Raw genomic sequence first — 24,532 nt, forward strand, 5'->3', positions numbered from 1 at the left:
AGAAGGGCAGAAACAGCCAGAACTGAACAGTACTGCACATAAATGACGCGACGTTGGCCCAGTTTATGGCATGAGAAGTGACCAGGATGCCTGCGTTCACCTCCCAGCCCTACCTGCCACCTACTGGCTGGAGACCACCAGCAGGTTTCCTGGACCTTCAGTTCTCCATGTTACCTTGGATAAAATGGACTCGACCCGGCGTTCCAGTGTGGCTGCCATTGTGGGGAGTGAAGGAGTTGTCTAGTGTTATACTGACACAACGCACTAAAGAAAAAATAATTTATAAAGGAAAGATGTGTTTATTTCTCCTTCACCTACTCAAAATATATATTACCTGATACAGTGGCATTATAGCATGAGGATGAAGTGACCTTGGGCATTGCAAAGCATTAAGCTGTGAAACTATCCACGCTGTTAGGTTTGTTTCTAGGAATGTACAACATGCAGAATGGAGTAGCGTCACTTGAGCTCTGCTCTGGGGCAGGGGCAAGGCTGGCCTTCACTTGGCTTTGTGCTTCCTGTAGATCTCCAGGAACTCCTGCACATCTTCAGAGGACCCCATGACGACTGGTGCCTTCTGGTGGATCTCGGTGGGAACGATGTCTAATATATCTTTGTCCCCCGTGGTGGCGAGCCCACCGGCCTTCTCCATGACATAAGCTATGGGGTTGCACTCATACAGCAGCCGCAGCTGGAAAACAAGATCAGAGGCACCAAGGCCCTCAGCCAGAAGCTGCACCATCAGGGTTGGGGCGCTTGCTCTTTATTTTCTTATTTTTCTTTTACTGAATATTTTCTTTATTTACACTTCAAATGTTATCCCCTTTCCAGGTCTCCCCTCCAGAACCCCTTACACCACCACCACCACCTGCCTCTATTAGGATAGTCCTCCACCCATCTTCTCCCGCCTTCCTGCCCTGGCATTCCCCTACACTGGGGCATCGAAGCCCCTCAGGCCTAAGGGCCACTCCTCCCACTTATGTACAACAAAGCCATTCTCTGCCAAATGGGTCCCTCCATATGTACCATATGTACTCTTTGGGTGAGCTTGTTCTAATGTAAAGCTCTGCCTCAGAGCTGGGGGGGTGTCCATGCTCTCTCTCTCTCTCTCTCTCCTTTTGAATTAGGAAAGCTCCCTTGCGTCCCAGAATGTATCAGAGACAAAAATCATTAGGTATTATGTTTGAATAAAACCATTCATGGAACCAGAGCCTAGCCAGCCACCTGAGGCAAACATGAGGCAGACCACCTGGATTTGGGACAGAGTGACATTTTGGCAGCACTAACAGCTCCCAACTCTTTACAGCCAGTGACTGGACTTAATGAGTGATTCCGTGTGTGTTGGATGGAGCTCTGTCTGTTCCCAAAGCATTTTTAAAATCCACAGTGGTGTCTGGCTGCAGACATCTGGAAGGCAGACTGGCCCCTCCAAACAGTGGTCTATTGTCTCCAGCCCTGTTCACTCCTCGTGGAAACCCGCCTAGTGCTCCAGGGTTGGGATTTTGTCTGCTGCCATGTATCTTGGTGTTTGCTTTTGAATATTAATTTTTTTATTGCATACGTTTTCATGCCGTTGGCCTGTGCTCGTGCTTCCTGAGTCTGTTTCCATATGGGAATCAGGGCCAGACCCGAGAGCCTGGAGTGGGGAAGGGAGCACCTCCACACTTCTTTCCAAGAAAAGGAAAGTGAGTCGCTTGGGGAAAGTGTGATAGAAAGCAAGCTGGCTGTACACTTCCAGGCTGCGACGTGACTTTTAGTGAAACACACACCTCACATGGCCACAAGCAGACTGGTCAGACCCTCAGTCTCAGTTCCTGACATCCTAAGGGCACCGTTCCTCCTATTTCTTTGTGTGTGTGTGTGTGTGTGTGTGTGTGTGTGTGTGTGTGTATACATACAGAGAGAGAGAGAGAGAGAGAGAGAGAGAGAGAGAGAGAGAGAGAGGTGTGCTGGGGATGTAGCTCAGTTGCTAAGAGTGCCTGTCCCTCATGAAAAAGCCCTGAATTTGATCCTTAGTACTGTGTAGAACCCAGCATGGTGGTTCACACCACCCAGCCTTTAGGAGGAGGTGGAAGGAGGAGGATCAGGAGTTCAGGGTCACCTTGGCTACATAGTTCAAAACCATCCTGGGCCAGAGAGAGAGAGAGAGAGAGAGAGAGAGAGAGAGAGAGAAGAAGAAGAAGAAGGAGGCAGAGGCAGAGGTGGAGGAAAGGCAGAGGTAGAGGGGTGATGGGTAGCAAAGAAGACAGTAAAGGACGCATTTTGTCCTCTTGTGTGAAGAAGAAAAGAATCTCCCTTAGCCAGCATTAGAAGGCACACTAGCCTTGTGAGTTTCTGGGAACTGGGCCATAACACAGACCAGTGCAGTCAGTAGAAAATTCCACCTGGAAGCTCTGGGTTTCCCCATAGTCTTGTCCCTCGTCAGACGACATTGCTTCCCAAGTAGCAAATGCCAAGCTCATTAGTACATCTATTTTAGGCCTTTTGGGAGCCATCAAAGCACACCCCTCTCTGCAATGCATATTTGATTTTCTGTCTTGGCAATGAGACAAGACTATTTCATTTCCCTCTATGAATGGAACCCATTCTGCCCAAGCCAAACCCATGCCCCTGGAAGCTCTGAGCATGTTTAGTCCCCTGCTGGATCTCCATTAATTCTCTTTTGCCATCGCCTCCGGCAGAGGACATTAGTTGATACAATCTGGGCCTTGCCTCAAATCTAGAGACTATGTCACAGATGTCTTAGCAACCACAGGAGTATTCATCAGCTCCATGGCCTTTGTTTCCCTAATGAAGTCAAATCCCCCAGGCCAGAAACGAATTTCACTGCCTCTCTCTCACTTCCTTGGGAGATGAACATACCTTTCCACTTGGGCTTTTCTTGTTGGCGGGGTATAAAAAGATCCCTCCATATACCAGAGTGCGGTGAATATCAGCCACCATGGACCCCACATACCGGGCACCATAGGGGGCTGAACCATCCTACAAGGTTAACAAGAGCAAAGGATTAGGGCTGTGGGAGATGAGAGGCATACTCCTAGTGTCCTGGTGCTTATTCTTCTCCACAGCAACTTAGCAAGGATCTTACAAACACTCTCTTTGAGCTGAGATAAGACATAAAATGAAAATCCAATTCCAGAGAACAAGGGAAGTTATGGGGACAAGGCCTATTCAGTTATCTCCCAGCAGGTCACGTTCTGGCAGTAGCTTCCAAGGAGAGTGTGGTTGGTTCTGGCTATGGGGTTGGAACAGGCAATATGAATATTTTAACTTGAAGGTTGACAAGGGTTCTGTCGAGCTAAAGAACTGGGCAGGTGAACAGCTGTATGTTTTGTAGGAGAAGACGCCGTACAAGCCAGGACTTAACAGCAGAGAGGTAAAGGCTGTTGCCACAGGGCCTGCTGGCATGCGTGTGTGCAGAGGATTGTGCTTGGGAAAGGAGAGAAACCCATGCTAGAGAGGAAGCCTGGGGCTGGCTTTGAGGACCCCGGATGCCATGTTAACATGTGGAATACATTCTCAGAAAAGCGTATCAACGGTAAGGCAGAATCAGACACCCCTGTAGAGCCCCCGGACATATCAGCCATCTTTCGTTTTCATAGTCTCCAGTTAGTAACCTCTGTAGTGAGATACCAAAGTAGATGTGTCTGTCTGTCTGTCTGTGTCTGTCTGTCTGTGTGTGTGTCTGCATGGGCATGTGTCTCTGTATGTGCACGTGTGCATGTGTGTTTGGTGGTGTGCATGCAGGTGTGTATGCATGTTTCTATGTGCAAGGGGTTATGGGAATGTAAAAGCATGTGGAAGCAAGAGATGGACGTCTAGTGTCTTCCTCCATCACTCGCCACCTTGGATACGGAGATGGGTTTTTCACATAAGCTTGATGATTTGGTGCTCCTAGTTTACTGCTCGCTCAGGAGATCCCATCTCACCCTCCCCACACGAGTATTCCGGGCAGGCCTCCTGGAAGCTGGACCCGGAGGACCAATCTCCTGTTCCCATGTTTGTGTAAACACACAGTTTACACAGCCATCTCCCCTGCTTGACAACGACCATCTTCATACAACAAACAGAGGTCCACCAAGGCATAGGCCTGAAGATACAGACCTCACATAGTAGGTGCTTGGGTGACCTCACATAGTAGGTGCTTGGGTGACCTCACATAGTAGGTGCTTGGGTGCCAGCCCTCCCCCCCACCCCCCAAGGAATGTTTTATTGTTGTAAAGGAACTCATCTGGTTGACGTTATTGTCCAGATTTTGATATGTTGAGAGATAAAAATGAAATCATACTTGGGTTTTGATGTCTCTGAGCAAGCTTTCCAGCCCCAGCATCTAGGGCTCCATGGTTCCCACCTCTCTCTCCATCTCCAGGATAAAATGCACATCCGTAGATTTTCTCATCAAGAGAGAAGTCCAGACCTTCTCAATGTCAAGTGTCCCTTTTGCTCTCAAGGACACTGCTCCCAGGGCTGAACACCCTACCAGTCCCACCTGCCGTCTCACTCACCGGAGGGAACTTTTTCCTCTGGAGATACTCATTGATGGCAGGGTCAAAGTCCTTGGCATAACCCTCATTAAGGCTGTAGATGTTACCTTTCTTCTTCATCTTCACGTCCCTGTCCACCATAATGAATTCTCCAATGGACTTTGAAACAAGAGAGAAAGGTAGAGAGATGACCAGTAAGCTCCCCCTGGCATGAACAAAGCATGGGACATGACCACGCCTCATTCCAGTGCACAGCGACTGCAGCCAAAGGCTCCAGTGGTGAGAAGAATAGAGTGCAAATGATTTCCACAAGGCCAGACACAGGAGAGCACAACTCTTATCCCAATACAAGAGAGGTTGAGGCAAGAGGATGAGGAATTTAGGATCAACCTGGACTACATTTTGAGACCCTGCCTCCAACATCATAGATGGGGGAGGGACTCATGAGGCCCCACCCCTCCATGAAGGACAATTATCAGTTAATGTTTTGAAGGTCATTTTCCTCACTGTCATGGTCATTGATAAGTTGCCCATGCCCCTATAAAGAGCCCCTGCCCGTGCCTGGTGCCCATACAAGAAACCCTATTTAAGTTCTCCTCTGTCTCTGTCTCTGTCTCTGTCTCTCTGTCTCTCTCTGTCTCTGTCTCTCTCTCTCTCTGTCTCTGTCTCTCTCTGTCTCTCTCTCTGTCTCTCTCTCTCTCTCTCTCTCACACACACACACACACAGAGGAGACATGAAAGTAGGAGAGGACTGGCTAGCAAGGGAAAGAGAGAATCCAGGAGATGAAACCTACCAAAATCCATTATATATGGAAAAACCCGCTAAGACGCATGAATGAAAGAGGTATGTGAAAAAGAAAAGTAGATCGGTGCTAACAATAAATAAATAAATAAATAAATAAGAGGATAAGACTCATTCCTGGAGATACAGAGGGGTGTTGAGGCTAGGGAGGGCTGAGGCGGAGGAGGAGGGGAAGTAACCAAGATCACAGAGTGCATCACTGCAAGTGAGCCTTCGCTTATTTACTTTTGTGCCTTCTGGTTTCAATCTCTAAAAATTTGGGCCACAAACTTACAGGAATATTTTTGTATAGTCAGGAAGACAAAAATGAATATCTCCACCTAAAACATCCGAAAAAGGAAACTCTCTCACCGCAAGCAGCTGGGGGCTACCTGCTGAGCTCAGGTACCCGTGCTCCCCAGGCAGCCATCTTGGTATGCAGCCTGAGTACCCACCTGCGTAGGTGAAGGAGAGTCTCTTAAGTATGAAGCCAGGAGCTATAAGAGCTCAGTGAAAGCTGACACCTGCTGGAAACCCACTTGTGGCCACAGGTGAGTCTTAGCCATCAGACTTGTCCTTGCAGGGGAGACATAAGGAAGGGAAAGGCACTTAGCATCTCCCTGGAGTAGCCTTGCCTCCATCAGGCCAAAGAGCAAGCAAAAGGGTTCAGATCTAAAGAAGCCCTGGCAATCAGCAAGGGAACATTCCAGCTGCTGCACTGATCCTGCAAACATCTGTATCCGGGGAGGGAGGCTCCTGAGTACCCAGAAACCCACCTGTTCACAAGCCTGTATGCAATCAACAGTCAAGAGACTGATTCCCGCCCCCCCCCCCCAATGTCTGTCAACTCAAAATTAAGAGAGAGGGCACCAGGAGCTCATCCAAGGGACTGGACAATGTGGACAGGAGAGACTTTGGCAGACATCACTGGTATCAGAGGCTGTACCCATCTCTCAGATTAAAGATTAAAGGTCCAGGGCTCTGGACCTGCCCTGTTTTCCCCTGGGGCCGTATGCAGAGATTTTGACTTGTGTATTCACCCTCCTCTCCAGTCTTAGTTTGTTAATTAAGTGCCCCTGCTCCCAGGAAGGTGAAAGTACAGTTTTGTTACCCATGCACAGATCAAAGGTAGAGATGGTGTTCTGGTTTACAGCAGTTTGTCACGCCCCAAGCAATCTCTCACCATGCTGTGCTTTGTACCTTGTGTATGGTTTTTGTTGTTGTTTAGTTTTGTTTTTAAGGAAAAAGAAAAAGAGGAGAAGGAGTTAGAGAGATAGTTCAGCACTTGCTGCTCTTCCAGAGGACTTGGGGTCAGTTCTCAGCATCTAGGTTGGGTGGTGCGTACACACACACACACACACACACACACACCAGGTACAAGTTCAAAGCTACTAGCTAAACACTCTGCCTGAGAAATGTCTCACCGGGTCCAGCATGAAGCAGTTGACACCACAATCCATGGCAAGGACCAACATGGTGGCACTGCCATAGAGCGCATACCCGGCTGCCACCAGGTCCCGGCCGGGCTGCAGAGCATCCTTCTCAGAAGGCTCATCAGTACTTTTCTAAAGCAAAGGAGAAAATAAAGACACGTTTTCCGTTTGTTTCGTGGTCCTTTTTCCCAGTTCAGCCATCCACAGGATGTATCAAGAGGATGCAGTGCAACGGTTCTCAACCTTCCTAATGCTACAACCCATTAATAACAGTTTGTGCTGTGATACCCCCAACCAGGAAATTATTTCTGTTGCTGCTTCATAACTGTACTCTTCCTCCTGTTGTAAATCATAATATAAGCATCTGACATGGAACCCCCAAGGGCATCAAGACCCTCCGGTGGAACCCACTGTTTTCACGGAAGCTACTGAGATCCCATCCCAGGGGTTGCCTCCCTCCCCACACTAGCAGCATTCTGATTGCAACTTCCTGAAGGGTCCCTGCATCCTGTATCAGGATCTTTCTTTCCAGTCAACAGCCTCTTAACATCTCCCTGATTTGATATTCCCTTGTGTCTCCATTATCACTCCCAAAAAGCAGCACATATTCTCGCCAGCTCCATAAAGGTAACCTGATTACAGGCCCCAGCACCTTTTGCCTGCCTTTTCCATCTTTATTTAAACAGATTAGCAAAGGGCTGCAGGGCCGAGTATTTCATGAGAAAAATCGATTCTGTGAGCTGTTGTCAATTGAAACACACGTTCTCTGAGCAGTGTGGTCAGTTACTCCCACGGCAAAGACATTCTCAGAAACAGTTTGTAGCATCTCTCTGGAGTCATGAGAGGACAAGTTAGATGCTGCTCAATTTTTTTCCCATAACCTAGAGTAAGAGCACATTTTAAAGCTTGTCTCGCAGAACTTGAGAGGGAGCAGAAGTTACCAGAGGCTGGGGGAGGAAAAGAAAAATTGTTTTTCTTTTTTGTTTGTTTGTTTGTTTTTTGGTTTGTTAGTTGGTTTCCCTAAGGCTTTTCTCTCACAAGAGCAAAAAAAAAAAAAAAACAAAAAACCATTCCTTTTACAGTTCCATTCTTGGTTATGGGAACTGAATACTTTTTGGTTCTGCCAATTACTAGAGGAAGACTAGACTAAGAGAGAGGTGGCTTGGCTCAAGTGAGAAGACTTGTTTGGTTTTGTTCTCTGTATTGTATGAAACGAAGCTTTTGGCTTAAAGAAGAAAGCAGTGGGGCAGGTTGGGCTGGTTTGGGGAGGTTGTCACAATATCTGCCTTGTCGTCTTTTGTAAAAGAGAGAGGTAGCTAAAAGAGGGAAATGGCCTCTCTGTCTACCAGCCTCCTACCACCATATCTTAGCAGTTTTGTGGATCTTTCTTGCACGGTATTTGCAGGGCAACAAGGCTTGGCTGCAGATCTCTTCAAGCCTCACAGCCTTTATGTTCCATGTTTATTTTCTGATCAAAGCCAGGGACTCTGTACACTTTACCTGACTTCACTTTACCTTTCTGTAAATGCCAAAAATGGTTCCGATGGACACAAGGCAGTCAATGTTGGATGAGCCATCAAGGGGATCGAAACAGACAACATATTTGCCCTAGGCAAAAAGCACAGAAGGCAAACAAGGTGAGTATGCGTTGAATGGACTCGAAAGGACAGGCAGGTGAAATGGTCTTATTTATATTCTGTTGGGGAGTATGAGAAGATGGATAGACAGACAGACAGACAGACAGACAAAAGACAGATAATTAAATCTTTGCTTCCTATGTCACTGATGTAACTGAATCACACTTGGTTTGAGAGTGTCTGGGCAGCCAAAGGAAAGAAGCCAAACAGAATCAGTCATTTGTTTCTCTTACTTTTAAGGCCTGAGGGCAAGAGAAGCCATTCTTAGCACTTGGGTTTGTAAGACATTGGTCACTCACACTTGGTAGATGCTACTTGTAGAGAAACTCTCTTAAAAGCATGGACTGTCAATGAAGAAGCCAACGGCCAATGAGCTGAGGCAGGAAACAGGAGGTGGGACACAGGCAGGAAGAGAGAGGATTCTGGGAAATAGTAAGAGATAAAAGAGAGCTGAGGGGAGAGACGAGAGAGATAAGACCAGAGATGGACTGAGGAGATGGACATAAACCAGCAGGTAGATGAATGCAGAGAGATACTGAGGAGACAAGAAGGAAAAAGTAGGCCAGGATTGAAGGAGAGGTAACCAACCAAGTTGTGGGCATAGAATAATTTAAGTGGTTAAATAAGGTATCAGCTAGTCAGGGAATGAGCCAAAGCTAATAATGCCTAGGCATTTATTAATAAATATTTAATCTCAGAGTCATCATTTCAGGAGCAGGAATTGGGAGAGGAAAAAGTGGATTATTAAAATAATTATTATAAATGGTGCACCATGTTGGGCACCATTTGCAAGTATATTCTATCTGTTTTTCCTTCCCAGACTCTGAGATTAATTATTTAACCCATTTAAACTATTCTATGTCTACCATGTGGTTAGTTACCTCTCCTTTAACCCCGGCCCACTTCTTCCTTCTCGTCTTCCTAGGTTTATTTCATTTATCAGCTGGTTTATGTCTCTCCAGTCCATCTCCTGTCTTGTCTCTCCCAACAGCTCTCTTTTAGTATTTCCCAGAATCCTCTCTCTTCTTGCCAGTGTCCCACCTCCTGTTTCCTGCCTCAGCTCATTGACCACTGGCTTTTTAATGGACTCTCTCTATGGATCCTCTAGACTTTGCTGCTCAGATTACTCAACAAAATCCCTGCTATGACTCCTGAAGGAAATGGCTCTCTGCTGTGGTGCCACTCGGGCTGGCCAGCTCCAGCTCAGGAGAGCTGAGAGCTCGAGAGCTCCTTGAACAGGCTCTTCCAAGCTCCGTCAGGGACACTACAGTGACCGTGTGCAGGCAGGCCAGACCGAACATTTATACCACTAAGTTCTCTCAGATCAACAAATCGGAGACATTTTTCAAGGGAGTCGGTTTATGAGCTCATCACTGGGAGATTCCCATTAGCAATTCAAGTAGATGTGGAGGGGTGTTTAAGTCTCTCCCAGAGTCAGGGGACTCCCTCATTGCCTATTCTTAACAAGTCATTTCCACAGATGCAGGAAACTGTAGACTGGAAAATGAGACAGCAGCCACTATGATGGCATGTCACCGGGGCAGTGGAGGGGGTAGGTAGGGGTAGCAGGCAGAGATGGAGAATTGGCCAACAACGTGGAGATGATTGGGGACTTCTGTGGCAGGTAGTGATGTTTTGCAAGGGCTGTAGAGCAGGTCACATTAGCCTGGCTTCTGTCCCTTACTAAGGTCAACACGAACTGAATGTTTAAGCTGATTTTCTTTCCCAGTTCTACACTTCCATGTTGTCAATTCGCCTTGATGGGGGAAAGATGATATGACTAGCTGCTATTATCTTATAGGAGCCAAATAAACTCTGCCCTGCAGCGTGCCATGCTCAAAAGTCCCTGGGTCTCTCTGCAGTGTTGAGCATGTCCCCAGCAGTTGCTCCATCCTCCCCAGCCTGTTTATCACTGAGTCCTACAGCATGCTCGTGTGGAGCTAGATGGTGGGGCACACAGACGATTGCTTTTTCCTCTTCCCCCACAAGGCACTCTGAGCACCAGAGAATCCCAGTGCCTGAGCCAGGCAGTTCAGCTTGGCTGTGGGTCTAACACGAAGGCTGGAGATTGGTCATGATGAACAGGCAACTACCAGAATCAGGCTGTAATGATCCCTTAAACACAGCAGTGACAGAGACGTACCCTGGAGAGACGGGGAGAGCAGGATCAATGCAACCTCTGGGACTAAGGTAAGAGGAGAGGTTTGGGAACACAGAAGAGCAAGAGAGCTTGGTAATCGGTAGAAATCTAGCTTAGAGAAGTGAATAAAATCTTCCATGAAGCTGAGAAGGAAAATGGCTGCAAGCAAGCCTTCAGAGGCGTAAACACAGACCCACCCTCTTCTCAGGTTCGATTATGATGGCATTTGTGTTTTCTTCAGACACAAGAACACAGGTAGCGTAGGACGACTTCAGCATATTGATCACCAGGTCATTGGAAAGTATGTCCAGCTTCTTTACTTGATCCCCAGTCACATTGGTTGAGCCAGCGATACCATAGCTAGAGGGAAGGAAAACCACAGAAAATAAGCCAAGGGCACCAGAGCCTCGATGAGAGCAACCATGAATGGATCTGGACGGAAGGCAGACATGCCAGGCATGCCCGGTTCAGGAAGGGCAACGGAGGGTGGACTTGCCTGGCGAGGCTGGCAGAGGGGAGCAGAGACACTGTTTGGAAAGCTCAGTGCCAGTGCTGAGGTCACACAAGCCGCTGGTCAGATCCATGTTTCCTAATCTTTTTCCCCCGCTATAGTGCCCACTACAAAGCCTTTTAAAGCAATCTTCCCCACTCCCCCATGAAACGTACACTTTAGAATACTGACAAAACACTGCCCTGTTTCCAGACTGTGTGTTTGTTTCTGTGTCTGTGCCTTTTACAGAACAAGGGGAGATTTCTATGTTTTTATTTTGTGCAAGAACCAGTGTTTAGCCCCACGGGTGGAAGTCCAATGCATCAGCTGAGAACAAGGAAGAGAGTCTGGGTTGGAGGGAGGGAGCTGGTGTCTGAGCTAACCTGAGAGACACCGTGGGGAAAGATCGGATGCCAGCACCCAATCGACTTCACACAGGCAAGCAGGGTTGCTGGCAGTGAGCTGCCCGCTCTAACTCCCAGCAGGGGCTGCTCCTAATGGTCTTCTAGGTCTCTTGGTAGAGTCAGTCCTCCAGGGTGGGAGGACCAATGAATTTTGGTTCTTACTGTCTGTGTGAGCTACCTGCAAGTCAGTCATTGCAGAATTCCCAGAACCGGAGACATTCATCCAGAATGCAGCCTGGCCTGCTTGGATGCAGGTTTAAGAAAGACACAGGAAGGAGGTGCAGGACACAGAATGGATGTGAGGGTTCAGCTGTAGAGCTGGAAATGGTTTAGGAGCGTGGTGGCACCCTGAGATATCTAGGATCTGGTTGTCATGACTTCAGTGACTGATTCCTTCAACTCTCTCTCTCTCTTAGACAAGGCCTCTCAGAGCTCTTATTGGCCTTGAACTCTATATAAAGGAGTATGACCTTGAACTTCTGATCCTCCTGCTTCTGCCTCCACACCCAAATACAGGAACTGAGGATGGAATCCAAGGTTTTGTGTTTGTTACTCAAGCACTCAACCAAGTGAGCTACAACCCTTGCTTCAACTGCTGAGAATATACCACCAGCCCCCAAACCTAAATTGCATCTGTATGACTTGGAAAAGGACAGCCCAATCTAGAAATGACCAAACAAGGGGCCCAGTTGACTCATTTGTCAGCATCAACCACCATCGCTGTCACTCTCTTCTAGACTGTAAAACAGTCCTGCCCTCTAGCCCTTCCACCTCCTCTCTTCTGCCTTGTCTCTCCTGCTTCACTAACACCAAGCAGCCTGTAGCCTGGCATTCTGTCTCTGGCTTTGGGCCTCTTTCTGAGCTCAGCTGCAAAGCCCACCCTGGTGGAAGAGGGTGTCTGGACACTTGCTGGGGATTACTATCCCTAGCACTTCTGCTGCACTGACAGCTTTTCTCCCTCTAGCTTGAAGTTGCCACCATCATGGCCACTGCTAAATCAGAAGGGGAACAGTACTGACAGGTGAAGTTGTTAGCATAAAGATGCCAACAGCAGCCCCCTTGTGCGAACCTCAGCTCTGTGAATCCCTGGTCTCTGAGTCTACCTCTCTTTCCTGCGTTCACAGAGGGAATGGCAACTCCCATGTGAGGCTGCCATTAGAAAATACACACACACACACACACACACACACACACACACACACACACAGAGAGGGGGGGGGAGGGAGGGGGGAGAGAGAAAGAGAGAGAGAGAGAGAACTCAGCACAACCCTTGGCACCTGGGCAGGGGAGTGGGAGGCGGGGCGGGTACAGATGGGAACAATTCTGGGGAGCCTAAAAACTTGGGGCAGAGTAGATGAAAGCCCAAGGCAAGAATTAGGATTTGGGCACTGCAGACAGTTTATCACAACTATGTGGAGAATCCGAAGCAGAACTGAGCTTCCAAGGTAAGATATGGAAGACACAAACACAGTACCAGCTTTGACAAGAACCTTTTTGTCCACACCACCTCGCTGGTGAGTGACAATAGAGTGCCTGGGAAAAGGAGACACTGCAGGTGAGACGCGAAGCCAGGGTAAGGGGGAGGGGCCAACTTGCCACCTCCCACTGGGCCCCACCTCTTAAAGGTACCAGCGTTTCTCAACACAACCTGCATACTGAGGACTAGGCTCCTGGCACAAGATCCCTTGAAACTTAAACCACAGCAAGGTGAGTTTGTGGGGAGAATAGACCTCCTACTCATGGGCCTCAGTCCCCCCAGTGAATTCTACTTAAAAACCCCAGCCTTCCTAAAATCTACAAATAACTTCCTGGGAACCTACTGTGCTAGGGCAGCATTGCTGAACAGGGCAGACTAGATCCCTGGCCTTAGGGAGCTTAATACTGCAGTGAGAAAAGACAAACAAGAAAATAGCTGTTTCCAAATGAGCGTGATAGGTAAGAGAGGGGCTACGGATGTCAGGTAGCAGGTTAGGTGATTAATTTAGATGGTCAGAAAGGTGCTCGATGCTAGGCTTCGCTCGATGCTAGGCTTCCAACTGCATGAACTTTTTTGTTGGTTGTTTTGGTTGTTTTATTTTTTGTTTTTGAAAGAGAATATACTCCAAATCCCCGAAGAAGCCTGAACCAGTCGACAATGACTACAAAGCAAAGGCACATAAGCAATTCAGAGGAAATAGCCCATTTTTCTAGAAGAAAGGGGCTGCATGCTGTATAAACATCTGTAGAAGTAGCCTTTTAGAACTTTTGACGTCTTTCTCCCCTGACGACTGAGTCCTGAGACTCAGTGACCATTCAGCTCATTTTTCTGAGCTTCGGAGCCCTGGAGCTGTGCATCCTGCCCTGGGCTATGAGAGGTTACAGTGGTATCAGCAGAGGTGCTTGATAGGTCAAGCTCATACTCTGCACTTGCACCAGGTTCTTAGAGGGCGTGACCCTGGGGTCACAGAGGAGACAGTGTGAAGGGAGCCAAGAGTCACAGAGGCTTGCTGCCTGTCCATGCAGAGATGCTTCCAATCCAAATAACATCCCACAGGTTTCTTCACTGCCCTGAAATACCAGTCTCACCCAACACCTCCAGAACTCCCATTCACCTTAGTGCAGTGGCCACCAAGTGACACCACTCCTCCATCAGAGCTCCTTTTTGCTGCCAAAGAGACCTGGGACAGGGGAGCCTACTGGGGGAAGGGTAGCTGAAATTCCTACCAGAGGGGGATATAGACTGAAGTGGACACCTCCTGGTGTGAAGCAGGACTTCCAGAGGAGGGAGAGAGACAGCAATCCACCCACAAAACCTTCAACCCCAAATCTGTCTTGCCTACAAGGTGTGCAGGGATAAAGATGGAGCAAAGGCTGAGGGAACAGCCAATGGATGACTGCCCCAACTTGAGACACATCCCATGTGAGAGCGCTAACACCCGACACTATTAATGACCCTCTGCTATGCTTGCAGACAGGAGCCTCGCATAACTGCCTTCTGAGAGGCTTCATCCAACAGCAGATGGAAACAGAGGCAACAGACCTACAACCAAATAACAGGCAGAGCTTGGGGAGTCTTGTACAAGACTGAGGGATAGAAAATGAACAAGTTGGAGGGGTCAAGGACACCACAAGAAGACCTACGGAGTCAACTAACTTGGGCCACTGGGGGCTCACAGAGACTGAACCACCAGCCAGGGAACTGGACATAGCTCCCCTACACATTTGTAGCAAATTTGCAGCTTGGTGTTCATGTAGGATCCCTAACAAGTGGAGTGGGGGCTGTCTTGGTCTCTGTTCCTTCCATTGGATCCCCTTCCCCCTACCTAGACTTCATAGTTTGGACTCAGTGGGAGAGGATGTCTAGATGTCCCAGAGTGGAGTGGTACCCAAGGGGGATCCCCCTTCTCTTAGAAGAGTAGGGAACAATGGGAGGAGAAATTTGTAAGGGTAGGATTAGAAGGAGAGAAGGGAAGAGGTTGTGATAGGGATATAAAGTAAATAAAAATAAATTATTGGAAAAAGAAAGAAAATTAATCATCACACACATGGAGTTTACCTTCTCCACACAATTTCAGATCTGCACCCACAACCTCTCCTTCAGAAACCATGAGTCTCTGCAGAGCATCAGTCAAAGTTCCTCAAGCATTGTAAGGTAAAGAAGCAGGGGTCTCCACAACCCGTGTGGCTCTTGGAGCCTGTCTGACCCACTGAACCAGTGTGACCTCTCGAGCTTCAGGCACACTTCAGGAGGACTTGGGAGTGGGAGGGAGGGCCTCCAAGTTCTGCAGGGAGCTTCCACACCAGCATCTGTAAACGGGAGGGGAAGTCACCAGCTGCCCTCCGTGGGACAAAGCCCCTCACACACCACCGGGCTCACCTTGGTTCTCCGGGACCAGATCAGGGTTTTCCTGACCATAGAAGCTTTTTCTGAGGCCAGCTGGGCCCTGCTACCAATGAGAGATGTGAGCACAGAGAATGAAGATAGCAAGGGCCTCAGCCGGGCCCAGCCCCTTCTGCAGCCTCCCAGGATAACTCAAGTCAGTACCAGCCTTCCAAGAGGCCATGGCTCCCTCACTGCAGGGGAAGCTTGTCCTAATGGGAGTTACTTCAGAAAACAAAGGCAACAAGCTGTTCCCCAGCTCCCTTTTGTTGGGTCTCAAAGGACAAATGTCAAAGCACAGTGGTTATGAAAGAGGAAACAGCTGGAGGACTCCCCAGGAAGCAGTGGGCAGAACGCAAAACGGTGGGGTGCCTGCCCAGGCCTGAGCACCACTGGCTACTAATGTGGGCAATAGAATGTAAGTGCCCAACCCAGTCACAGACAACCTGCCCGCATACCGGGACCCTGAACCCTGAACCTGGGGTGTCAAGCTCATTAAATCTGCATTTCAGATATGCGTGGGTTATAGCTGGCATTCAAAGGTTTCTGGCAAGGCCTGGGCATGTGCTCCGCATGCTTTAGCATACAAAAGGTTCTAAGATCAAGCCCCAGTACATTTGCATATAGCCCAGTCAGGGTTAGGAAATCTGAGACTAGAAAAGATAACAGTGACCAGCACAACACAGTGACTTATCTCTTTTGAAATCTCTGTGTCATGTCTTGGCTGGCTGGGCCAGCCCAGGAACTACTCTTTTTGTGCAGGCCTCTTCCTGAGGAAGTGGCAGCCTGCTTTGTTTCTGGTGAGATCTGATGCCGGAACTGGGGCTTCCGGGGTGTAAGGTAAATGCTGGGGGAATTCAATTCCTTAAAGGAACTGACCTTACAGCTGAGGCATGGTGGCATACACCTTTAATCTCAGCACTCAGGAGTCAGAGGCAGGAGGATTTCTGAGTTCGAGGCCAGCCTGGTCTACAAAGTGAGTTCCAGGACAGCCAGGGCTACACAGAGAAACCCTGTCAAAAAACAAACAAACAAACAAACAAAAAAAAAAAAGGAACTGACATTACCAGAGCTGGCACATCTGAGAATTTACAGTTCTTGAGCCTGAACAAAAGAGCATTTCTGCACTGGAGAGATGGCTCAGTGGTTAAGAGCACTAACTACTCTTCCAGAGGTCCTGAGTTCTAATCCCAGCAACCATATGGTGGCTCACAACCATCTGTAATGGGGACCTGATGCCATCTTCTGGTGTGTCTGAAGACAGCTACAGTATACTTGTATAAATAAATCTTTTTTTTTTTTTAAGAGTATTTCCTTCAGCTCATATCTCTAACTCCAGGAGCAAAATCAAAGCAGCACAGGTTAACATTCAAAGCTACAGGCTGGAGCTCCAGAGGTCGGAAATTCCAATCTCATCTCCCCTACGTGCTTAGCAGCCCTGTGTAAGTCACTTCACGCCTCTTGGTGTCTTGTCCTTCAACTGTAATGTGGGGATACAGACATCAGCTTCATGGTACATAGGGAAGGGGGAAAATTAGTTGATAGGGGCCAAAGGCTCTAAATAATACCCCTGTTTAGACAGACATTTAAGAACTATTATCATCCTACTTCATCTCTGGTCCTGTCAACATTAGCACATCCGTGCTCAAGAACAGGTGAGGCCCTAGAAAAAAGTCAGCAGCACAAAGACCTGGGTTCAGATTCTCGCTGTTCCTTCTACCAAGTATGTGACCTCTGTCAGTTTGCCTAAAACTCCCTGGCTCATCAATATAAACTTAGCCAGAAACAGGGAGCTTGGCAGACCTGGGCTACCGATGTGTCCCTGGGCACGCCTGACTTCCTAAAATGACAGCCAAGGTCGTGCTTACCAGATTCCCCAGAGCATCCACTAAGCAAGCTTTTGTCGATGGGTGGGTGAGAGATCAGTTCTAAATCTCTTTGGCAGACAAATTCTAAGAGGGCGGCTGGCCAGCCGACACAGGATTGTCATCACAAGTAAATGGCACGAAGAAGAGAACAGCTCCTGTAAGGTCCTGTGACATTTCACTAGGGCCCTATTGCAATCATCTGGCCTTCAGCTCAAAAAGTTAGAGCTGAGGAAAATGTGTCATCAAGAGCCTTAGACCAGGGCCGGCTCTGAGACCTCCGGAAAGCAAACATCCTCTTCCTGGAGTCCACAGACTAAAACCAGTATTAACAAGCGCTTTGTAAATCTCATCTCTTACTTATACTGTCAAACTCAACATTTTACTCAGGTTTTTTTTTTTTTAAAGACTTTTTCTTTTTAATTTTAAGAATTATTAATTTTATTTTATGTATGTGAGTATACTGTAGCTGTCTTCAGACATACCAGAAGAGGGCATCGACCCCATTACCAATGGTTATGAGCTACCAAGTGGTTTCTGGGAATTGAACTCAGGTCCTCTGAAAGAACAATCAGTGCTCTTAACCACTGAGCCATCTCTCCAGCCCTTTACTCAAGTTTTTAAAGATATGAACTGTTTTAATTAATAGAAAATCGAATTCCTTAGAGTGTGGGTTAATTTGCTCAATATGTTTAAAATCTTTGAAAGTTTGGATTAAGTATTAGTATTTTATGCAAAGATTGCATATGATTTCCAGTGCAGCAGGAGGCCTTGAAGCCTCTAGCATTTTATAAGCAGATTTAAATTTTCACAGAAGAACGAATGCCTTGAAAAGCTTGGCTATTTTAATTTTTTTTTGAGAATCTCATACATGTATACAACAAAATATGAACATACCTACAACTCTCCCCACATGATCCTTCTGACTTCATGTCATTAGTAGTAGTAGCATTACTATCCTTTTATCCAGTTAGTTCTGTACTCATATGTGCACGGATATGGGACCATCCACTGGATCATGGGAATTTTACAGTCCCACACTCTCCAAATAGAGTAAGTCTCTCTCCCCTAGCAATAGCCATTGCCACCAGCTCCTCCGTGAGGGGCGGGGCGGGGCAGGGCAGGAGATCTAGGATGGAATTTTGCTTGATCCTGTGCTGGGTCTTCTGGAGGGAACCACGGCTGCTGCAGGTTCATTATTTTGATAGCCATGTCATGTCCAAACCCTAGCTCTTCACGGCGCTCCTTCCCATCCTCTGGTGCTCACATTTCTGCTTGCCTTCTCTTCCAAGATTTTCCCTGAGCCTTGGAGGAAAGAGAATATAGATGCTCTGTTTGGGACCGAGCATGTTCAGTTGTTTACCCAGTTCTGCGTCTCTCCACAACTGCTCCAAAGAGGAGCTTTTTGGACCGTGACTGAGAGATGCCCAGGTCTGTCAGAGCCAGGAGCTAGGTTGTGGGTGTGTGTGTTTGGGGGAGGGCTATGTAGCCTAGGCTTGCTGTGCATTCCAGAGTGACCTCGAACTTGTGATCCTCCTGCCTCCATGCTAGACAAGCACCTTACCACTGAGCTGCAGCCTTAGCTTCCTTGAGCAGCAAGACTGAAACCAGAACTGCCACAGGACGGACAAAGCCCTATCAGACACTCTAGACTTTCTGACTGGCAGGCTATTTCCCTCCTTCTAGTGTCTATACCAGAGTAGCATCTTTGGCAGCATACAAGTGGCCCACACTGATTTTCAGAATACCCAAACAAGGACAAAGTGGGCTTGGGGGAGAGAGACGAGAGAGAGAGGAGAGAGAGAGAGAGAGAGAGGAGAGAGAGAGAGAGGAGAGAGAGAGGAGAGAGAGCGAGAGTGAGGGAGAGGGAGAGAGAGAGAGAGAGAGAGAGAGAGAGAGAGAGATTATGGTTTAAATTACTGAAGTCCTAGGTAAACCTACCTCTACCCTGTTATTCATTGATCCTGTGGCAAATGACCAACCATTCACCCAGTGGTGGAGAAAATCCTGGGGTTATTTGAGAAATACTTGGAAGAGGTGTCAATCAAGCTCTTTCCAAGGTCACAAACCCAACCCTGGCTTTTGTCCATGCAGGTTGGAGACAGATAGATGCCAGGGTATGGGGCCAACTGTGACCCTGGCCCTGGAATGAGATTTACAGCGCACTCGTGTCATATGGTGCAGATAAACCAAGAAACAACATGGGAATCTGCTGCTCTTCTCAGCAGTTTTGTGCCATAAATTCTGCCAGCCTGCAGACAAGCATAAGCACACGTCAGCTGATGTGCAGTTCCAAGCATCGAGCCGGGTTTCTTTATTGTTTCCCTCTGTCAAATAAGGGAGAAGACCACTTTTTTTTTTTTTAAAAAAGAACCATTTCTGGGAAGCTTGAGAGAGCACTCAGTTGGTAATGTGTTTGACACAAGAGCAAAGTGTCTGAACTCAGTTCCTAGAACCCATGTTTTAAAAAGCAGAGTGTTGGTTGCACACAGTTGTGATCTCGGTCCTGCGGAGGCAGAGACAGGCAGATCCCAGGAGTTCACTGGGCAGCTCGCCTCACCTAACCAGTAAGTAAACCCCAGGCCAATGAGAAAGGCTGTCTCAACAAACAAGGCAGACAGCCTCTGAGAAACAACAACAACAAAGGTTTGACCCTGACTGGCATGCACGCACGCACACACGCGTGCACGCACACACACATATTCACGCATGACTTCTCCAGATGTTGTAACCAGAAATATATTCCAGCTGATATGCATGTGGGTAGCTGCAGAACAGGATACAAGCAAAGCACAGAGGAAACAGTTTACAGCAGAAATAAAGTCTCCAGGAGGGCAATGATGACATCCGGATGTGATTAGTAAGCTCCTTCATTTTCACAGCAACTCTCTAGGGTTGAAGAGCAGCTGTCCCTATCTTACAGTAGGGGAAACTGAGGCTCTCAGATGCTTCACCTCCATCCACCCATATCATCACCCAGATTAAATGGTAGCCCCAGGAATTTAAGCCAAGCTCCTTGTCTCTGAAGTGGGGCTTTTGGTTCTGCATCCCCGGGCTTTTCTAAACCCAGTCCTCATGTTCTCTTATTTTTCCCCTCTGCCTCGGGGCAAAGGTGCCAAGGGGCCTAGATGCCCCCAGACTATGACTGTGTATTTCTACAATAGCCTAAGCCAAGGCTTCCAAAGTGCCACATCCCCTCGCTGCTCCCAAGCCTCTAAAAAAAGTCAGTATTTCCTTGCTTCTGTTCTTGGTTTTGCATTGCCTCCATCTTGGGAGGCTTGATGTGACTATCATTTGTTAGATAGAACCAGCTCTTTGAAAGCAACCCCCATTGCCTTTCAGATTGAATCCACACCACACCCCTGCCATCTCCACTATAAAAGCTCTGCTCACGTCATCTTTTTCACCCATTTCCCATGTCTTCTTCAATTCTGCACTCCTAGCCTCCCCTTCCCCAGAACCTGACCTGGGCTATATGAGATGCTGCCACAGGATATTTTTTTTTTAAAGATTTATTTATTTATTATTATATGTAAGTACACTGTAGCTGTCTTCAGACACTCCAGAAGAGGGAGTCAGATCTTGTTACGGATGGTTGTGAGCCACCATGTGGTTGCTGGGATTTGAACTCTGGACCTTCGGAAGAGTAGTCGGGTGCTCTAACCCACTGAGCCATCTCACCAGCCCACAGGATATATTTATACTGTTATATCATTATATCAATCATATGCTATATATCATATATCATATAATGTCACATCATATGGAGCAGTGGAAATGACTACAGTGGCGACTTTGAGGTTGACGGAGGCAGAGGAGCATAGTGACCCATAATTATACCTCTGCTGATTTCCCTGTGAGACAACGGGCTGAAACCAGTCTTGGTGGGGTTCTTGCAGATCTTCAACCATCCCATCCCTCTGGGTGAGTGCTCTTCTAAGGCCAACTGGCAGCCTTAATAAGCTCTTTATTATGGGCACACTGGCTCTCCATCCAACACATCAAAGCCCAAGTGAGCCTAATTGAAAGCTCTGTCTTTGAGATCTCATCTGCCTGCTAGTGGTCTGACTGCTTATCGTCCTGTGAATAGTCAGACGCTTCCTGTCCCACAGAATCCAACTTCTTCCCTCAGCCAGCATCAACACCTGTTCTACCACTGTAATAGCCCTAGTAGTGGGGACTTAATGCACTCAAGCTACAGAAGGGCTCCATTTCTCATGAGATGTCTGCAGCAAGTTAATAGGAGGTGGTGGATTGTCACATCCTGGTGGCAGAGAATGTTCATTATATAGCTGGAGAAAAACACGGCAAGTATAGTCCCATTTTATTTGCTAGCTACAGAGGAATGTGTAAATGCACGTTCATGTACACATTTGTGTGAGCATAAAAAACGGGCCTGGGAAAATAACCAAGAAAAATTAACAGTCAATTTGGTGTGTGTGTGTGTGTGTGTGTGTGTGTGTGTGTGTGTGGTGGGGCAGGGGGGTCGTTTTCCTTATTATCCTTTGAATGGCTTGGTGTTTTTGTGAATAGGTGCAGGGCCTTAAGGAATCTGGGACGACCTTTTCAAAGCTGATGCTGTGACCATCTAGTCTATTAGTACACATTCTCTTCTGTTCCAAACTTAGCACCTTCTACCCCTAACCCCGTTACCATTGTCTGAGATGTGAGTTAAAAAGTGAGATATCTTGAGGGTGATTAACCTAACCCTAGGTCTCTCTGGGGTTGTGGCAAGTACCAGTGCATTTTTAGAATAATGTAAGAAATGGCAACTGTCGTCTCTCACAAAACCCCCAGGTTCTGAGAGAGCTAAATCCTTGAGCTGTAAATTTAATTTGAAGTGAGACTTTTACCTGAGTGTGCTGGCTGAAAGGCTCCTTAGGGCTAAGAACACAGCGAAACAGTGAGGGAGTCATCACTTCTAATATACATGTCCCTAGCTTTCTCTAGTAAGGCTTAGCCTTGCTTGGCATCTAAAGTAAACATCACCAGGTGTTTTACGCTTAAGGATTATCCACCAAGCCTCACAGCAGAACCAGAGTTTTTCAGAAATAAATGCACACATAGCTAACACAGGCCACACTGTTGGAGGAGCATTTAAAAATCCATTTCAAAGGATTATATGTTCAAGTTAGCTACAAATCTCACATATCAGTCTCTCATTGCTCGTAGGAAAAAAATTTTTTTAAGTATGATATTTGTTAAGAAAGTATACCGATAACCTGAAAACCCAGGTTCCATTCAGTTGTGTGAAAACCAGTTAGGTCCCAAACATGTTGCTCAGGCCAGAACAAAGTACAGAAGTGTTGTGTAGTTTAAAAAATGAAGGTGTTCTGAGACTCCATGTTTCTTCATTTGCTCCTACCTACAGTACAAAATATGGACCATAGCATTAAAATCACCCACCATGCCTTGAATCCCCACTCAGGAGGCAGAGGCAGGTAGATAACCCCTGAGTTCAAGGCCAACTTGGTCTACTCACAGTGAGTTCCAGGACAGTAGAAGCTACATCGTGAGAACCTGTTTCTAACCCTAACCTTACATAGTGGACCTACATAGTGAGACCATGTCTCAATAAATACATAAACTTCTTCTTCATCTTCTTCCTCCTCCTCCCCCTTATCATCATCACCATCATCTACCACAGGGAACTTTTCTTATTCAAGGAGGGTCTGCATAACAAAGTCCCCAGATGGTTCAGGGGAAGGAGATTGGATTCTTGGCTTTATCAAAAGCAGTCTACTACTTCTGCTCTGTCTTTAAGCTCTTAATAATTGGGCAAGATCTGCTCCTAGCATTAATGCAAACAGGGAGAGATTTTGGTGCTCAGGAGGTGAGTCTACAGCTGGCTCCAGAAAGAGGGAGCGCCCGGAATACTGTGTGGCGGCTCCCTTCCAGACTGATAAGTGGTGGGATACTCTTTATGGGGCTTGTCTAGGTTAGGGATGATACTGAATTAGAAGCTGAATTTGGGATTTCAATTTCCAAGGAGAGTAACAGAGGTTAAAAGAGAAATGGGGAGAAAGGCGCAGGTATTGGCACTTTAGAGAGTCCCGGGTGGGCAGCTGGTAAGTCACTCACTTATACCAGGAATCTGGGAGGAGCGAAAAGGAGAGTTGAGACCAGAAGAGATCCGGCAATTGTGCACCAGGAGAAGGGAACGAGGGCTGTGTGCAGCAGAGCAGAATCTTAACTGTCAGATGCGACACTGGCAACCAGACCCATCAGGACCCAGCAGGGGTCCAGAGAAGCAGACCCCAGTCGTTCTAACGGATAAGATGCGGCAGCCAGAGGCCTAACTCACAGCTGTGCGATGCCCGCCTGGCGCACCGCAGACGAGATGGCTTTGATCGCGGTGCAGAGCGAATTCAGCAGCTGGGTCAACTCCCCCGTGCCCTGAGCCTTCCTGCCCTGCTCCATGACGAAGCGGGTCAGGGTGCTGATATCCGTTTCGAAGGGCGCATGGTTCGCCATTGCTGGGGTCTGGCGCAGGTGCTGGCTAAAGGTGCTGACTAAAGGTGCAGGCAGGTGGAGCCCACAGGTGATAGTCACAGCGGGAAGACTGAAAGCCGTTCAGTGTCTGCAGAAACTCAATGAACTTGAGTCCTGGGGGAGCCTATAGTCTCCAGGTCTCCGCCCCCCTGTCCCAGGAAACACCCCCTTGCTCCCTTCCTCTACCAACTGCCATTCTGCCCGCTGGCCAAGGTCCTCCTAGCCTCTCCCTCCCTCCGTTCCATGCACCCTCCCCTAGATGCCAAGCTGACAACGCTACTTCCTCCTCTGTTGCCCCACCGCCCACCTTGCCTCTGGGCTACCTGCATGGTTATCTCCTCCAATGCCCGCTATAACCTGCCAGAGAGGAAGGCATGATGGACTCCTCCTCCCATAACCCTTCCCCCGTCCCACCCACCCACCTGCTTAAAATACTAAGCAAATTCAGGGAGGTTGAGTAACTAGTTCAGGGAAAGCCGCACTTGAGCCTGAGGTGGCTTGGTTTCGATCCCTACCCACTGCTCTTCCTGAACCATCACTGTCTCTTCTGACCCATCTCCTGGGAAATGGATTCTCCCATCCACATCCACTCTGAATCCTTAATTGTTGCCTCCTCCCAGTTTCTAGAGTTGGAGAACTGTTGGGAACCTTAGTTTCTAAGTGTCTTCCGCAGAGAAAACTAATGCAGACACAAACAGCTATTCTCTGAAGTCAGGCTGTTCCGCAGCCAGCGTCCTTACCCGTGCCTGTTCTAGCTGTCACAAGTCATAGGCTGATTTGTAGAACAATTAATTACTGAGCAGGTACTGTGCACCAGGACACCGGCTTTCTTTGAGGTCAGAGCCCAAGGAGTACAAACTCCTGCCCTTCTTGAGTGTAAGATTGACAAGTAACAAAAAGAAACAAAAACATACCATGGATCAGTTTGCTACAGGAGCCACTTTGGC

At 47.7% G+C, this 24,532-nt stretch overlaps 1 protein-coding gene and 1 long non-coding RNA gene across 3 annotated transcripts; both read right to left on the reverse strand.

Moving 5' to 3' along the window:
- Window positions 1-276: 276 nt before the first annotated feature.
- On the reverse strand, window positions 277-23,822 carry Fbp1 (fructose bisphosphatase 1). 2 transcript variants are annotated; one of them, XM_011244488.2, is made up of 7 exons: window positions 23,175-23,822; window positions 10,673-10,835; window positions 8,214-8,306; window positions 6,690-6,830; window positions 4,506-4,643; window positions 2,863-2,982; window positions 277-691 (listed from the first exon to the last, which is right to left on the reverse strand). In XM_011244488.2, exons 2-7 carry the CDS (start codon window positions 10,751-10,753, stop codon window positions 500-502), a joined length of 765 nt encoding a protein of 254 aa, XP_011242790.1. In that variant the 5' UTR covers window positions 10,754-10,835; window positions 23,175-23,822; the 3' UTR covers window positions 277-499. The 2 variants fall into 2 exon arrangements, with proteins under 2 accessions (XP_011242790.1, NP_062268.1); NM_019395.3 differs by having other exon boundaries at window positions 23,398-23,806.
- Window positions 12,588-20,602, reverse strand: Gm38679. Its single transcript, XR_873587.2, has 3 exons — window positions 17,991-20,602; window positions 15,226-15,292; window positions 12,588-15,155 (listed from the first exon to the last, which is right to left on the reverse strand). It is a non-coding gene; the product is annotated as a predicted gene, 38679 (long non-coding RNA).
- Window positions 23,823-24,532: the final 710 nt, after the last annotated feature.

Source organism: Mus musculus, chromosome 13 (assembly GCF_000001635.26).
Source record: "Mus musculus strain C57BL/6J chromosome 13, GRCm38.p6 C57BL/6J".
Classification (NCBI taxonomy): domain Eukaryota; kingdom Metazoa; phylum Chordata; class Mammalia; order Rodentia; family Muridae; genus Mus; species Mus musculus.

Excerpts from the sequence above, each read along its gene's own strand:
- Fbp1 (NM_019395.3), bottom strand. The coding sequence starts at position 23,567 with ATGGCGAACCATGCGCCCTTCGAAACGGATATCAGCACCCTGACCCGC. Across the intron at positions 4,644-6,689 it reads ACTGCTTCATGCTGGACCCG|TCCATTGGAGAATTCATTAT; the intron begins GTGAGACATTTC and ends CTTGTTTCAAAG. Across the intron at positions 692-2,862 it reads AGAAAAGCCCAAGTGGAAAG|CTGCGGCTGCTGTATGAGTG; the intron begins GTATGTTCATCT and ends CTTGTTTTCCAG.